The sequence below is a fragment of the Clupea harengus genome, chromosome 22, assembly GCF_900700415.2.
Source record: "Clupea harengus chromosome 22, Ch_v2.0.2, whole genome shotgun sequence".
Taxonomy (NCBI): domain Eukaryota; kingdom Metazoa; phylum Chordata; class Actinopteri; order Clupeiformes; family Clupeidae; genus Clupea; species Clupea harengus.
This window is the reverse complement of record NC_045173.1, coordinates 23081208-23097368: the sequence shown is the minus strand read 5'-3', so window position 1 is coordinate 23097368 and position 16161 is coordinate 23081208. Positions and strand designations below refer to the sequence as shown.

The 16161-nt window shown below is 46.4% G+C and overlaps 2 protein-coding genes across 2 annotated transcripts in view; one reads left to right on the top strand and one right to left on the bottom strand.

Moving 5' to 3' along the window:
• Nucleotides 1–2579, bottom strand: part of si:ch1073-184j22.1 (erythroferrone) — a 7338-nt gene extending 4759 nt beyond the window's left edge. Inside the window, exons 1-2 of the mRNA XM_042702984.1 lie at nt 1268–2579; nt 105–230 (exon numbers count right to left, since the gene is read on the bottom strand). Coding sequence (XP_042558918.1) covers nt 105–230; nt 1268–1438 — 297 coding nt within the window. The 5' untranslated portion in view covers nt 1439–2579. The remainder of the gene's footprint in view (nt 1–104; nt 231–1267) is intronic.
• Nucleotides 2580–3545: 966 nt separating this feature from the next.
• Nucleotides 3546–16143, top strand: mfn1a (mitofusin 1a). Its single transcript, XM_031559532.2, has 18 exons — nt 3546–4281; nt 4389–4510; nt 5271–5406; nt 5900–6062; nt 6695–6819; nt 7288–7396; nt 7712–7819; nt 8222–8375; nt 8780–8847; nt 9760–9881; nt 10766–10892; nt 11216–11320; nt 12194–12296; nt 13398–13624; nt 13947–14072; nt 14345–14541; nt 14971–15105; nt 15935–16143. The coding sequence occupies exons 2-18, from the start codon at nt 4396–4398 to the stop codon at nt 16002–16004; spliced, it is 2190 nt and encodes a 729-aa protein (XP_031415392.1). The 5' UTR covers nt 3546–4281; nt 4389–4395; the 3' UTR covers nt 16005–16143.
• The last annotated feature ends 18 nt before the right edge of the window (nt 16144–16161 follow it).

Below are 16161 nucleotides of genomic sequence, written 5' to 3'. Positions count from 1 at the left end.
CAACCCTGAATGAACTCACTGCACACCTGAATGACTGAATCGCTCTCATACCTGCATATCCGTAAGAAAGCCTCAGCCCTCAGGAAGCCCCAGGCCCTGCTCACCTTAGATGGTCTTTTGGTATGTCTGGACCTCTTGGGTTCCCCCTTATTGGAGTTCCTGAACAACAGCCAGGTGTTGAGAGGACTGGCTATCGCTGCATCAGACGAGATTGTCTCCTGTGAAGAGGACTGCATTAAAGCAATCAGATGGTTGCAGCATTCACAAAGCACACATTGTTTTCATCAGTAGTAGTAGTAGTAGTAGTAGTAGTAGTAGTAGTAGTAGTAGTAGTAGTAGTAGTGTGTGATTTAGTAGATTGTGGCCACAGTAGAATTCCTATGGCTGCTTTAGCTATTTCAGATTCAGTATGATACAAATGTCTCACTAGTGAATGTCCAAGAACGGGCTATCTATACATATTCTGAACAGTACTCCATTAGTACAATAAATCCTGCTTGAAAGTCTAGTCCAGCCAGTCTAGACATTATTTAAAGGTACTATGGACTCACTTCTTAAATCAATGATGTACTTTTCTTGTTATTCAGTTGTATTTATGGTTAGGGACAGGTTTAGAATAAAACCAAAAAAACAATCAAGAGGGGTGTTTGTGTGGTCAACTAGTCTTGTGGTTTATTGTTAAGGTTGCCAAAGTGTAACAATATGTGCCGATATTTGAAGTACGAACTCTTATTAAGACTCTTTAATTAGGCAACTTTTAGAAGTGTATAGTACCTAAGGCTGTTTGTAATAGAGTGTGGTTTTGATGGCATCATATCTTCAGTTACATTTTAAAACTCCAACTTAGGCACCAGCTGTCACAAATCAGGGCAAAGTATAGGAATTACTATCAGGTAACCTTATAACAGGCTGCTGAGTTACAGGCAGCCATTAAAATCCTCAGAAGAGTACTTTTCATATTTTGTTCATAAATATTTCTACATGCATTACAAGATGGTCAGCTGCCAGTATTACTGTTTCTTTTATTGCAGGCCAGTGTTCTTGCCGCCTTTCATCATGCATGTCATATCTATTTGTGTGTGTGTGCGCAAGCATGGATTTTGGAGAGAGAATGTCCAACGGTGTCGCAACATGTAAGTGAAAGTGTGCCATGCGGGCATATGCGTGTGTGTGAGTGGGCGCGTGCTCGTATGTGTGTGTGTGTGTGAGTGGGCGCGTGCGCATATGTGTGTGTGTGTGAGTGAGTGAGTGAGTGAGTGGAACATACCGGGCTCTCTGTGCTGACTGTGTAGTTGTCTCCGTCCAGCTCGGCGCTGTCCTCGCTGTGTGTGGCGCCGCGCAGGGGGATCGGCAGCAGCAGCAGCAGCAGCAGCGCTAGCAGCAGCCCCGGCAGCAGGGGCAGCAGCAGCACCCCCCGCGACCCTCGGCAGGGCACCATCCTCCGGGGGGGCCAGGCGTACGTGGCTGGGCTCGGCTGGGCTCCTTCACGTGACTCCTGCTGGTCCTCCTCGGGAGGGCTAAGCACCCATCCTCCCGCGCTGTGAAGGCAACGGAAGCGTCCTGTATCCCTCCGGGGGTCTCTGCAACCACCGTCGTCTGCCCTCAGAGGAACACCCTAGTCTTCGTTGTTCGGCCGTGTGGGGTCCTCAGGGCTGACCTCTTAAAGAGAGTAGGATCTGAAAAGGTCCTTGGCTCTTGCTGATGGTCCAGCTGATGCTGCCGTCCCCTGTTTGACTAGCCCTGACTGAGCAGAGCAGAGCTGAGCTGAGATCCTGCAGGTTGCAGAGCAGAGGAGCGTTCTTGTCGTTCTTACTCTGCCATGCTGCTCTGTGCTCCTGGGAGTGTGAGCATGTTTCTGCGCCTCAAACGTTTTCCTCAGGTGTGAGCTCATCCACTTACTGCAATCAAATCACTGTGTGTGGTGTTGTCAGAACGGGTGAGGGTGATCTGTGTGTGCGTGCGTGCGTGTGTGTGCGTGTGTGTGTGTAGTATAGATGCTATGTTTATGTCCCGGAGTCTCTCTGAGAGGTTGAGTCACTGAGCACACAGTGTGGTGCGTCTCTCTCTCTCTCTCTCTCTCTCTCTCTCTCTCTGTGTGTGTGAGTGTGAGGGTGTGCGTGTCTGTGCGTCGGAGAGTGTGACAAGTCCTCTGTGTGTGGTATGGAGGCTCAGTGGGTGGTATCTGTGCTATTTAATTCACCACTTCTGTTTTCATGCTCTTTTTCTGTCTCTCACTCAATCACTCTTACTCTTCTCTCTCTCTCTCTCTCTCTCTCTCTCTCTCTCTCTCTCTCTGTCTCTCTCTCTCTCTCTCTCTCCTCAGCACTTTCCCTTGTTTTCACTCTCTTGCTTTGCCTGACACTTCTGTCTTGTAGTTTTTGCTGAGCCGGTCCCAGTGCATGCGTGATCCAGGCAGTTTTTGTAGAGCCAGTAAATCCACCCTGTGTCTCCCCACGCACCCAGGCTGTCCTGCTCCAGGGCTACGAGTGTTTCCAAAGTAGTCCTCTCGCAGGCTCCCCTCGCCTCGGTTTTATCGCCCAGCCTGTCTGCAGGTCCCCTCCTCCTTCCTTTGGGACACTCCTCTCCCCCCCCCCCCCCCCCCCCCTCTATCTATTTCCAGAATCTTGAGCTGTCACTGTGTCTCTCCACACAACCCTTGTTCTCTTGTCTGATTGCCTTCCCTCTCCCTCACTCTGTCTCCTCTCTATCTCTATCTTTCTTGCTCTCCCTCTCTCTTTCTCTCTCTTTCTCTCTCTCTCTCTCTCTCTCTCTCTAAGTGTATGCTTTTCTACCTCTCCCTACTCTCTCTTTCCCCTTGCTTTCCCCCCTTTTCTTCGCTGCTTGTTCCATTCCTATTCTAATAACTACCTTGTTTTTTCCTATCCATCATGGTCTTCAGGGTCCTAGTGCCTGCCCTCCAAGATGACAATTGGCCTTATCCTGCCATGCACACGGAGTGGAGTGGGTCAGTGAGAGTATGTGCTGCTGGATGATTGGAGTGAGAGGGGTAACACAAAGCACTGCGCGGCCAGTATAGTGGCCCCCGTTTTCAGCTACATCGAAGTGAAGTTCTCAATTATTTGAGCAAAACATTTGAGCATCAGCTCATATCAGTTATTGATGAAGTGCTAATTCACAAACATCTGTCATGAAGTTGCGGACTGCATTTATCAAGTGGCCACGAGAGCAGCAGAGGATGACGATGATGATGACATGCTTTTGAGTGTTTGCACAAGTCCATGGGGAAATCCTGCGATGATGAAATTTCACTGAAGTTTGAGTGATTCTTGTGTGTATATGTATATGTATATGTGTATATGTGTGTGCGTGCGTGTGCGTGTGTGTGTGTGTGTGTGTGAGTGTGTGTTTGTGTGTGTGTGTGTGTTTATCGGGGGTTTCCTCATGGCCCTGCCTTTATCACCACACCCTGCCTAGCTCTGGAGCATTTCTGATAGGAACACCTCAGGCTTATTTCATGCCAGTGATAGCGAAGCCAAATGACATGGGTACCATCTTGTGGCCATAGAAATTAAGTGAGCGTACTCATACACTGCAGACTGTCTGAGCATGTAGATATGAAAAGAACACATCTAACATTTCACCCTCAGGTCCATCCACTATTTGTGTGTCAAGGGTTTGTGTAGGTATGGTCAGAATACACATAGAAATTGTGGTGTGAACTATATTCAGCAGGGATACAATATATTATACAATAAATTATATAATATACCACATAAATATACCTCTGAAAAAACATACCATATATTCAGGCTTGCATATAGTATGTGTTTTCTATATCAGAAAGCAAACACTTTACCCATTTGGGGTTGTGATGTTATCTAAGTGATATTTATTTATAGGTGTTAGAGGATGGAAAGGAGGAGCAACAGGCAGCCAGCTGGTGGGTTAAAACCTGAATAAGAGGATTGCAGGTTCCTACTGCTAGACTCACACCACACACTCCTTAGAAGGTAGAGGTTCGGTGCCAGCTCACACACACACACACACACACACACACACACACACACACACACACACACACACACACACACACACCCAGGGGATTGACTGCACACCTCAGTGAGTCTGAAGAAGAAGGGAGAGAGAGGGGGTGAGAGAAAGAGAGGGGGTAGGGAGAGAGACAGACTTCTCTAGAGCTGGAACTTGTTATGGAAAACACTGGAAGGATAAGTGCAAGTGGCAATGAACTGTGAGAGCTTATGCTGATACAGGAAAAAAAAAAAAATTGGACGCTTCCCACTTAATTTCTTCACTGCAGCGGTAAGTCATGACTGCCAAGTCAATTAGGACTTCAACTGAAGCTTTTTTCACTGCTAGTGATTCTCTCTCAAATAATCATTAGATGTTTTGAATCTTTGCATTCTTAGCACAAACATGGACCAAGAAGACATATCCCCCCTGAAGCATTTTGTAGTAGCCAAGAGGACAATCAGTACTATATTTGACCAGCTGCAAGAGTTTGTTAGAGAAGGCTCTGGGTTTGTGGAGGGTGAGTGTGTGTGTATTAGCCTGAATGGAAACTAAATGCAGTCATATCCCTCCCTAATCTTGCCCTGTTGTTGTTGTGTAGTGTGATGCTGTTTGGATTGTCTGCCACCGGAAGCCATTTTGTGCTGGCCGTGTGGCTGTCTTCCTCTCATATTTTGTTGTCCACCAATTATGTGTGTTGACACCTACATTGCTGTTTCTGTTGTTCGTGTTCATACTTTTGTTTCTGTACAACAGTAGTGTCGCCCTTCCCCCGTGTAGCCCTTGCTTGTTTATATTGTTCCCTTCCTCCTACTGATTATGGTGTCTTCTTCTCATGCTTGTTGATCTCGTCCTTCTCTCTCGCTGATTCATTAGCAGTTATTTTGTTCTCTTGTTCTCTCCTTGTTTTCTTCCTGTCTGTCTCTTGCTGTACCCTTTGTTGCTGGTAACCATTTTCTCAGTTTGTATTGATGCCAACCACATTGTCCTCCCCTTCCTGTGTGTGTGTGTGTGTGTGTGTGTGTGTGGTGAATGTGTGTGTATGTGGTGTGTGTGGTTTGTGTATGTGGTGTGTGTGTCTGTATGTGTGGTGTGTGTGGGTTGTGTATGTGGTGTGTGTGTGTGTATGTATGTGTGTGTGTGTGTGTGTGTGTGTGTGTGTGTGTGTGTGTGTGTGTGTGTGTGTGCGCGTGCGTGTGCGTGCGCGCGCGCGTGTGTGTGTGTTTGTGCGCGTGTGCGTGTGCGCGCGTGTGTGTGTGTGTGTGTGTTGCCGTGGGCAGAGACATGGCACAGCGAGGACCTGGAGCAGGTGGCCGTGGAGGATCAGTATGTGCAGATGCAGGCCTGCGCGAGGAAGCTGGCCATCATTAGGGAGGTGCTGGGCCGCAGGCACATGAAAGTGGCTTTCTTTGGCAGGTGTGGCGGGGCAGGGCAGGCATTACTGTTTGGGTCAGGATGGGATGGACAGAAAGAGCTTTACACTAACGCCCACTGGGCTTCAAGGCTGTATGAGCCAAGTGTCAGGAGTCACATCAAGCATCATTACTCCAGCCTGTGTTTTCCCCCCTTCACTCCACGTTTAAACAACCTGAAAATAGTGGGAGTGAACTCTCAGAGAGTGACAGTGATCGAATGGCCATTTCGTAGGAATTATAACAATTGCTCAGCACAGAGAGGGCAGACTCTGAGTGTGTGATAGCCTTAATTGGTTGAAGCTCGTCATCGGCTGGATAGACCATCTTAGGAACACCTCAGGCTTATTTCATGCCAGTGATAGCGAAGCCAAATGACATGGGTACCATCTTGTGGCCATAGAAATGAAGTGAGCGCACTCATACACTGCAGACTGTCTGAGCATGTAGATATGAAAAGAACACATCTTAACCCAGTCCTCTCTGTCGATGATCAGAACGAGTAACGGCAAGAGTACGGTGATCAACGCCATGCTGCGGGAGCGGGTGCTGCCCAGTAGCATCGGCCACACCACCAACTGCTTCCTGAGCGTGGAGGGCACGGATGGTGACATGGCCTACCTCACGACCGAGGGCTTCGATGAGAGGCGGAGCATTGAGGTAGAGCAGAGCAGAGCACAGCAACAGATCAGTTTTATGTAACCATCAAAGTAAGACTTAGTCTAGTTTCTAAAGGTCAGTCAGCAGACCACATTGGTTGCACCCTGTATCCAAGTCTTCCCTCTCCGTATTGGCCTAACATGCTAAAACTTTTCAATACCCCATGACTGCTCACTCCAGCCCGTATACGAAAACATATAAAAAAAAACACATAAAAACATTGCATTTATCCTTTGCTACAGACCAGTAATGTCAGACCGTTACATATATATATATATATATATATATATATATATATATATATATATATATGTAATATCCTATCACAATACGCTCAGTGCATTGAGAGTTATAGTATGTATCGTAAACTTGTCAGCAGTCCATGCACTCGTTTAGATTTGTTATAAAGATGCATAAATGGTGTGTTCCTCAAGACCCACTTCCAGGATGGAATAATAAGGATAATAAAATGATTTACTTTATTGTGTAGCCATCTGTCCTATCAATGAAGGAGTTCTCTTAGAGCGTCAGTCAGGTAGAGAGCCAGCCCCACCGAGTGTTTTCATGTATGTTGATCTCACTCGTCTGGCTCCATGCTTCTCTCACCTCCTCCCCCATGTCTCCCCTCTCAGACGGTGAATCAGCTTGCCCATGCCCTGCATATGGACCCCAGTCTGGACTCAGGCTGCCTGGTCCGAATGTTCTGGCCCAAGACCAAGTGTGCCCTGCTGAGAGATGACCTGGTGCTGATGGACAGGTACATGGATCAGCACTCAGTCTTGTCCAGACTTTTTACTGGTGTAAGGGTCTGACATTACTGGTCTGGGGACCTACACCACAAAACTATTCAGTCCTTTTAATCCATTAGTAGTTGTACAACAGATGTAATATTCACAGCAACATTAGGATATGCACAAAAATCACCTAATAAATACACACATTCCTTGGCTTCATTTAAAGTAAAGTGTAAGCAAACATTCTGTTGAAATGAAACAATGGAGTAGTCATTGATGCTCTCCAAAGATGTTTCCCCTTGTTCAGTGCTTGACCTGCTGAGGTCAACCTGTCGTAAGGCGGTCCATCCACCACCCCACCCCCCGCTGGTTCTCAGCTTAGGCCTTCAGAGCCTTCGTGGGTGGGGGTGGAGGCGGGGGCGGGGGCGCAGTGAATGGGATCAGTGGGTTAATGAGTTCTGGCCCCTTGGCCCTTCTACTAACCTTCCCAGCCCAGGCATCGATGTCACCTCTGAGCTCGACAGCTGGATCGACAAGTTCTGTCTGGACGCTGATGTCTTCGTGCTGGTGGCCAACGCCGAGTCCACCCTGATGAACACGGTGAGTGCTCACAGACACTGTGGCGCCAGAGCCAAAATGTCTGCCCGTCTGTGTTTTGATATTTATATGGCACGAGAGGCGAACCTCAAAAGAAAAGGCGGCCTGAAAGGTTAAGAATGTGTCCAGGAGGAGTCCCAGTCAGTTCAGATGATGTTTAGATTATTGCTGGATAAACTGTTTGGACTGGGTCATTTCTTCTTTGCGTTACGAGAACTTCATGGCACAATAGTCCTTTTAAAGGTGTTTTATGAGTTCTGCAGCCCTGCCCACCGTTTCACATACTGTCTCAACCTCTTCGTTTCTCTTCACTTAAAGGAGAAGCACTTTTTCCACAGAGTGAGTGAGAGGATATCGAAGCCCAACATCTTCATCCTGAATAACCGCTGGGACGTCTCAGTGTCGGAGCCAGAGTTCTTGGAAGATGTATGACACATTCAGTCAGTAGATGTGATGGACCAAAGTTCCAATAGATCCAAAGTTAGAGTATTAATGTTAGGGGAACCCTTGGGCCAGAGTCATGATGGGTTTATGGGATTCATATGTATTTTGTGGGATAAAATCTAAAACTCTAAATAAAAGGCATGAAAGACACCAATAAGGTTCCTAACTGTAAATGAATGCAGGTGTCTCGTTTCCAGTCTCTCATTCATCAAGGTCACGATAAAAAAAATAAAAAACATAGTTATCTATTTGATTAAGTCTGTGGGTGGATGTGTTAGAGAAACTGATAAAGACACTGATGTGAACCTGTTAAAGACCATATCCTTTTGATTCTTAGTGGTGGACGCAGAATCGCGTTGTGCTAACTGAGGTTGTTGTGTTCAGGTGCGGAAGCAGCACATGGATCGCTGTGTTAGTTTCCTGATGGACGAGCTGAGGGTGGTGGACGCTCGGCAGGCTCCCAAGCGTATCTTCTTTGTGTCCGCTAAGGAGGTCCTGAGCTCCAGGGTGCACCGAGCCCAGGGCATGCCAGAGACAGGTGAGCCCAGGGCCAGCAGTGTGGCTCAGCTGCTCAGGTCCTGTAGCCACAAGGTCATGGGTTTAATGCCCTAGGGGTAAAAACTGCAATTGGGATGTCTTTACTGTATGGACAGCCACAGTGAATGGCAACTGGTCCAATTCCATTTTCACTGAACACGCGCACTCAGGAAGCGATCAGAAGTGTGCTAACTCCAGCACCTTCCTGTGTTTCCTCTCGATTGTTAATGTGAATGCAAACCCGAAAACTGTTGTAATAGCTTCACTTTGCAATTGAGTGAGGGATTTCAAAATTTAAGAGAACCGGTGCCAATTTCAGTCCTTTTCTTTTACGATTTCAGCGATTTCATCGAGCTCTTCATAACTCCCAAAGTGACATGAATCAGGCTGGTTTATTTTGTGTAGGTGGTGCCCTAGCGGAAGGATTCCAGGAAAGACTCAGGGAGTTCCAGAGTTTCGAGAGAACGTTTGAGGCAAGTGCCAAAGGCTGAGGTCCTGCTAAGAATGTTGCATTGTGGGGTAAAATGGAAGACTGGAGGTTGAATAACAAGATATCATAACACCTGGAAAGAACAGCAAATAAAACATCTGACTTTAACAACCCCTCTCAGTCACTATTTATTGATGAAAATTCAATGATTATTTATCACAAACTATTACAAAAAGGAGAAAAAAAAAGAAACTGCAGCCCCTTTCTGAAGTAAAATACGAGGAGCTGAGCAAAGTGATGATGACAGTGATATTTATTTTGCTCTCCGGGCCCTCCCCTGACTGTGGGCTCTCAGCTCTCAGTCCTGGCGGATTGTCCACATTCCCTGTGATGTGTCAGATGCTTGGCCCTCCGCACTCAACCCCCTCTGGCAGAACAGTAGTGCCACGTCCCTGTGCCAGTCTCCTCTCTGTGCCAACCTCTGGCACATCCACTGATCCCCTAGATGGATTTAGGTGAGGCGGACCCCCCACACACTCTCTCTCCTCCTCCTCCTCCTCCTCCTCCTCCTCTCCTGCTTTGCCTCTTTCCTCTCCTCTTTTCACCAAATCCCATTTTAGCCTCATGACATACAGTCTCAGTCCTGCGTTTGATCTAGCTGGTAGGGCAGAACACTAGAGACATGCTTTTGATCATTAGCTCAATTTGCAGGACAAGGCCCTTCAGAGCGCTGCCAGGGTATAAGTCCTGCAGTCCTTTACAGCGCCCATTGGCCTACTAATTAGTTTTATTCCTCCATATGCTTGCTGCGTAACATGAATGTAACTCTTTATTTGCTTCATGACATGTGTGACACTATGATGGTAGACTGTTTGTGAGCTGGATGCTGTGTTGGATTTAGTAGGTTTATAGTGGTGACTCAAACATCTCCCTCACTAATGTGGCGCCTTCACAGGAGTTCATTTCACAGTCGGCAGTGAAGACTAAGTTTGAGCAGCACACCATCCGAGGCTGGCAGATCACAGAATCCGTCAAGGCCATCATGGACGCCATCAACATTGCCTCGGCAGAGAAGAAGTGAGTCTGGGCTTTTTAGTTACCCCCCCCCCAACCCCCCCAACCCCTTCAAGTATTGATGTTATGATAAAGCGAACAGTAGCTTTAATATTGAAGTAGTTTAAATAGACGGAGACAAACGGTAGCATTGTGGCGCTCCAGGACTGACGTCAGATACGGGAACTCTTGGGCTCCTGACCTCTTAACACCTCAAGTTCTTTGAAAGAGTGTTGCTCCAGTAAACCGACCAGCGGAGCAGAGCCCTCGCAATATCAAGCCGACGGCCTCTGGTTTCCAGGAGACCCAAACACAGAGGAGATGTATGCCCCCACAGTGCTGTAAATTACGTCAGATAAAAAAAAAAAAAACCTCCGCTAAATGGAAATGTTATTTCACTCACTTTTCTTCCATGAACTGTAATGTTAAAATATAACCACTGTCTGCAGACAATGCAGTGGGTGTATTTTAGCAAACCGGAGAAATGAATCATCCCCCCCCCCCCCTCCCCTCCCCTCCCCATATCTGGCCTGGTGGAGTAAGGCACTGGCAGTGATGAGGTTATGGGTTCATCTCTGAGAGAGCACACACACTGATTACATGACTCTGACCGAGCTGTAAGTCATTTCGGCCGACACCATCTGCTCAGTGTAACAGTCAGGCACGTATGCCCGGCACACATAGGCTACAACGCGACACTGCTGAGCCGGTGTAAATGGGCAAGATTTTTTTTTACTGCTCTGTTTCCAAATACCAAAGCTGTGACTTCAACTATGGGAGAACAACACGCTAGTGATAACATGTACTGTAAATCTCTTGCCTGTGCTTTAAGTAGTCTGGGGATGAATCCCTCCCTCCCACCCCCACTCTCCTCTGTCTGAGCGGAGGCCTGTTGCTTGTGATCTCAGGGTGCTCTCTCTGGAGGAGCGCGAGTCTCTCATGGACCGGCTGGAGTTTGTGCGCAATCAGCTTAACGTGCTGACCGAGGATGTCAAGGAAAAGATCAAGGCCACCGCTGATGAAGTGGCCGCCAAGGTAGGGGTGCTGCTTCAGCTCCAGACTGTGCAGAGACCGCCACACACACGACACAACAACAAGCCCTTGGGGTTTACTGGGCACACTAGCAGCACACTACAGAGAGGGTTTCCGTTGATTTGAGCTCACACACACACTACACTGGTGCTCACGGGGGAAGGTCTACACATGTGTGTGTTGTAACACTCTGTTCTTCTCTTAAATCCCTGGCTGCAATCCCGTTACGGTTGGCTGTGTGTGTGTGTGTGTGTGTGTGTGTGTGTGTGTGTGTGTGTGTGTGTGTGTGTCTGTGTGTGTGTGTGTGTGTGTGGGGTGCTTCCCAGGTGACCGCTGCCATGCTTGAGGAGATCAAGGGTCTGTCTGCTCTGGTGGATGAATTCTGCTCGGACTTCAGCCCGGCCCCTAATGCCTTAGCTCTCTACAAATCAGTGAGTCCAAGGCGCCAACATTCAAACAGCTGCCAGCCATTGAACTATGTGTCAGACCAGTACACACACACACACACACACACACACACTTGTATGCATCTATGCATACACACATATACACCTGAGTACACACCATTTTAATAGTGTATGGTGTGACAGAACCTTTGGCTATTCTTGTGATTACACAGGACAATTGAATAAGCCCCTTCAGTGCCCAGTTGGTCTGCGTGTGTGTGTGTGTGTGTGTTCATGTTTGTAGAAGAGGCCCGAGTGTGTGTGTCAGTGAGTAAGTCAGTCCTGTTTACCTCTGTGCTGGAGCTCCATGACTACAATAATACCATGCTTGGTGGTCCAACCACACAACCAAAACACAGGTCTCTGAAGATATACTGGTGTTTTTATTTAAAGACGCAGTCCAAAGATGATAGAAAAAGAGGCTGTGGTTAGTATATATACAATCCCTTAAACCGGCAGTTGACAGATCTGATCCCTTAAATCTATGTTTGACATACAGTCAACAGTAAACCCTGACCCTTTTATTACATTATAGTTTAACCACTATGTCCAATTCATTTAAACAACCTAGCTAGCTGATAGAGAGTAATTGTCCATAGACCTCCGACCTTCTACAAACATACAGTGTGTCGACACCAGAGAAATCTCACAGATACGTAATGATAACAATAATACAATAAAAACATGAGACTGACTCAGTAAGCCACTAACACCACTGAGCAAGTGAAAGCACTTGACTTCTCACCTAGTCACATGGCCTAGAGGTCTGCCTTTCACTCCTCATTTGTGTTGCATCTGGTGCCAACAGGTTCCTCTTACTGCTCTGACCCTCTGTTGCCCCCTTGTGGTGTGTTGCAGAAACTGCAGGCGTATGTGGAGGAGAGGATGGGGAAGAACCTGGTCTCCCGCTGCTCCAGCAGTATCAGTGGCTACATGCAGTCCTCACAGAGAGACATTATGGGTACACATTATCATAAGATTGAATTTAGACATCTCATAGATCACTGCATCATGTTCCATCAATGGACAAGATCATTGTGGTCATAATATTCTTCAGATCTTAACAGTTTCCATGATATAACATTCTATTATTTTTGTTGTTGTGAAACTTTGAAATTGGTGCACAAGTGTTCATTTGTTTTGAGGTTTTCTGAAATTGACATGGACAAAGATAGAAATAATAATTTTTGCTTTCAATAATAATTTTGTGCTTAAAACATTTCTTTAATCTGACAATCCTCCATTTGCAGCAATTATAACTTCAAAGCATTACAGCTGGATTGTCTTTTCCCTAAACAGGTCTTGCATCATTTGGAGCAATGCTTTGGGTCTCTGATAAAACTAGCCCAAATCAAGTGTCATCCACAGAGTATGGCTGTGGATGAGGTTATGGTAAAATGGAGTTATGGCTTTCCTTGTTACAGATTCTAACCAATTTCTTGCATGAAATAGTCCTAATTTCTTAGAAGAATAATAGACATGTGTTTCTAAAGAAAGCTCTTTCTTTCTGACAATTTTAAGACCATAATCGAATTCGGAAATCCTTACTCAAGTAGCCCAAAGATTGCTTTGTGAAACAGTACAACAATCTTGAGCCACACAAACATAATTGCAAAGGGGTTTTCTAATGATAAATGAGCCTTTTATTACTATTAATTTAGGAATAGTCAACCTAATGTGCCATTGAAACACAGGAGTGATGGTGACAGAGAATGGGCATTCTCCAGCTGTAATAGTCCTTTGCAACATTAACAATGTCACCGCTACATATGTCTATGATTTTAGAAAGGTGATTTTCTTTCACAAACAAGGACATTTCTCAGGGATTCCACACTTTTGAAGGATAGTGTATATGGTATATATCATCCTGAAGACCCTGCATGTTTCAGGTCTCTCTACCTGCCCAGTGTCGCTCAAACACTTGGGATTCTAATCGACTGATCTTAATCATGATGGAATTACTCTGAGCAAAAGATGCAGTGCTCCACAGCAGGGGCGGGAAGGCGAGACACTGCTCATGAACCGACAAGTCATGGTGTGAATGCGGCTGCTCTCTCCTCAGACAGCTTACGTCCTCTGCTGCCCCCTACTGCCAGGGGCAACCTGCACCTCCACCTCCCCAGCCACAGGTTTGAGGTCTCCTACGACCTCAAGTTCACCACCCTCTGCACAGACTTCCAGGGCAATGTCGAGTTCCAGTTCTCCTTGGGATGGACGGCCTTGGTCAACCGCTTCTTAGGGCCAGCAAACACCAAGCGTGCTGTGATACTGCTGGACGAGAGCATTCAGGTGCCTATGACCCTCAGGTGTCCACGGAGGAAAGGAGGGGGTTCTAGATCAGGGGTTAGCAAATGAAATTGAAATATGTGAAAGTTAAATTGAAATGACAGAGACAGAGTAATTTGATCCTGTCTACTCATCAGAAACCGATCAAACATTCAAAACGTCTCGTATCTGTCACCATAAAATACAAATGAACAAAAACAGAAGTAATGGTTTCCTGATAATTGTGAGGTTTCAAAGATGAATTAACTGTGAAATGCATCAACTGATAATGGTTGTTCATGCACTCTGATCAAATCAAACCTCTGAGAGACTTAACTGTTTGCAGGCAGCTGGATTTGCTACAACTCCCATGGACCCCGAGAGCCAAGAGGACCTTGCCATCTCCATGGCGACCAAAATGGCATCTTATACCTCCAGAGCCTCTATGGGTGTGGTGGTCATTGGTGGAGTGGTGAGATTTCTCTCTTACACATGGCTCTCTGGACTGCTTTAAGTTGTGCTTTTGCACCTGAAACAGATATATAATTAGTGTCTCTATGTGATTTCTATTACTATTGTTCCGGTTAATGGCATTCTCTTTCTTTTTGTAATGAATTGTCAGTTACTACCCATGAAATAATACGATTTGTTGTATTATTTGGTTGTCAAACTGGACTGAATTAAAAGAGAACATATGTTGTGGTAAATGTGTGTGTGTATGTGTGTGTGTGTTTGTGGTTTCAGGTGTGGCGCTGTCTAGGCTGGAGGGTTATTGTGTTGTCCGTGAGCCTCTTCGGCCTGCTGTACCTGTATGAGAGGCTCACCTGGACCAACGGCTCCAGAGAGAGGGCCCTGAAGCAGCAGTTTGTGGACTTTGCCACCCAGCGGCTTTTGGCCATCACCCCCATCACCAGTACCCACTGCAGCCAGCAGGTCCACCAGTAAGTCAGCAGCAGAGTTGGGTCTGAGCTGAAACAGTGGGCCTGCATGGATAAAATGGCTACAGGACAAAAGACAGGACAAATAAGCTTGGAAATGGTTATTACATCCAGAACCGTGGGAAAATGGCCAAGATCAAGGTCTTTTCTAGTTACCCCATTCCTCCACAAGTACTTATTCGAGGCAGGTATTAATGAGGCAGTTACTGATTCACAGCTCCCATAAGCTTGCATATAACCATAAACAAAGCAGCCAAACAGCCATTTTGTCCAAAGTGACATCAGCCACCACTATGGAAGTACTGTACATCAAGTGCATACATGCTGTTGAACCACACCTATAGTTTGTTTATTTTGAAAACACTTAAGTCCTGAGCATGTAGTCTGACGGGCTGTGTCTCCTCTGTTGTCACCGACCCCCCCCCCCCCCAGGGAGATGGTGGCCACGTTCAGCCGCCTCAGCCAGCAGGTGGACAAGAGTGAAGGTGAGCTGGAGACAGACATCTGGCGGCTGAACTCCAGGATCCAGCGGCTGGAGGGGGTGCAGAAGCACTCCAAAACCCTCAGGTCAGAGAGGTCACTGTGCCTACACAAAAACCCTCAGGTCAGAGAGGTCACTGTGCCTACACAAAAACTCTCAGGTCAGAGAGGTCACTGTGCCTACACAAAAACCCTCAGGTCAGAGGTCACTGTGCCTACACAAAGAAGGACTCTTCAGAGATCCTACCAAAACGTTTTGATGCATGGTGCTTCGTCAAACCTCCACAAGGAGTCCTCCGTCCGTAGCATATTTCTCACATAAAGCAAATGTATATGTTTTTAAAGTGCTCTTGGAAGAGCTGTGAGCTGTGCTGATAAGAGTGATGACTGGCATTCATTCTGAAATAGCTTCCACATTTTTTTTGGAGCACATCACATCACAGGGTGGAGTCTACGTTCCGATAGTGATGATCAAAATAGATGCTCTGAAAACAATGCATGGGACTACCCTGTGTTCTGTGTTGAGCCATGTAAATGTCAATGCTCCAACTGTATTAACCAATCAGTATACGTCTATAATAACCAGCATCCCTGCCTGACAAATTACATTTTGTGTCACAGCATATTAAGGGAGGGGTGTGGGGGTACTACAGTGGTGGCCATGCTGACTGCCAACATCCCTTTCAAAGATTGTAATGTTCTAATCAATGCTCAGATGGCATACAAAAGCTAAAACATACATCTTAGATATGCCAAATTAACTTATATATGCTCAAATGTTTAGACACGTAAACTATGTATACACATATAGAGGCTTTCTATTGGTGCCAATACAACGCAAGCGTTTCATCCTTTAAAAAAATAGTTTAAGGTCGGTTAGACTGAACCACTGTACTCTTGCCGTTTTGTGTTTTAGGCACAAAGCAACTGATTTGGAGAGACAGCTAGAAATCTTCACCTCACAGTATCTGCATGCCACACCCTGAGGTCAGGAGACTTCCAGAAGCTTGGGTCAAGTAAATAATTCATTCTACATATTTAAAACTGCGGTGGAGAAAAGAGGATAAAAGCCATGATGGTGCTACTGACTCCATGCAGTTCTCATCTGACACCGATCTCCATGTGAACCTGACTCAAGGCCAA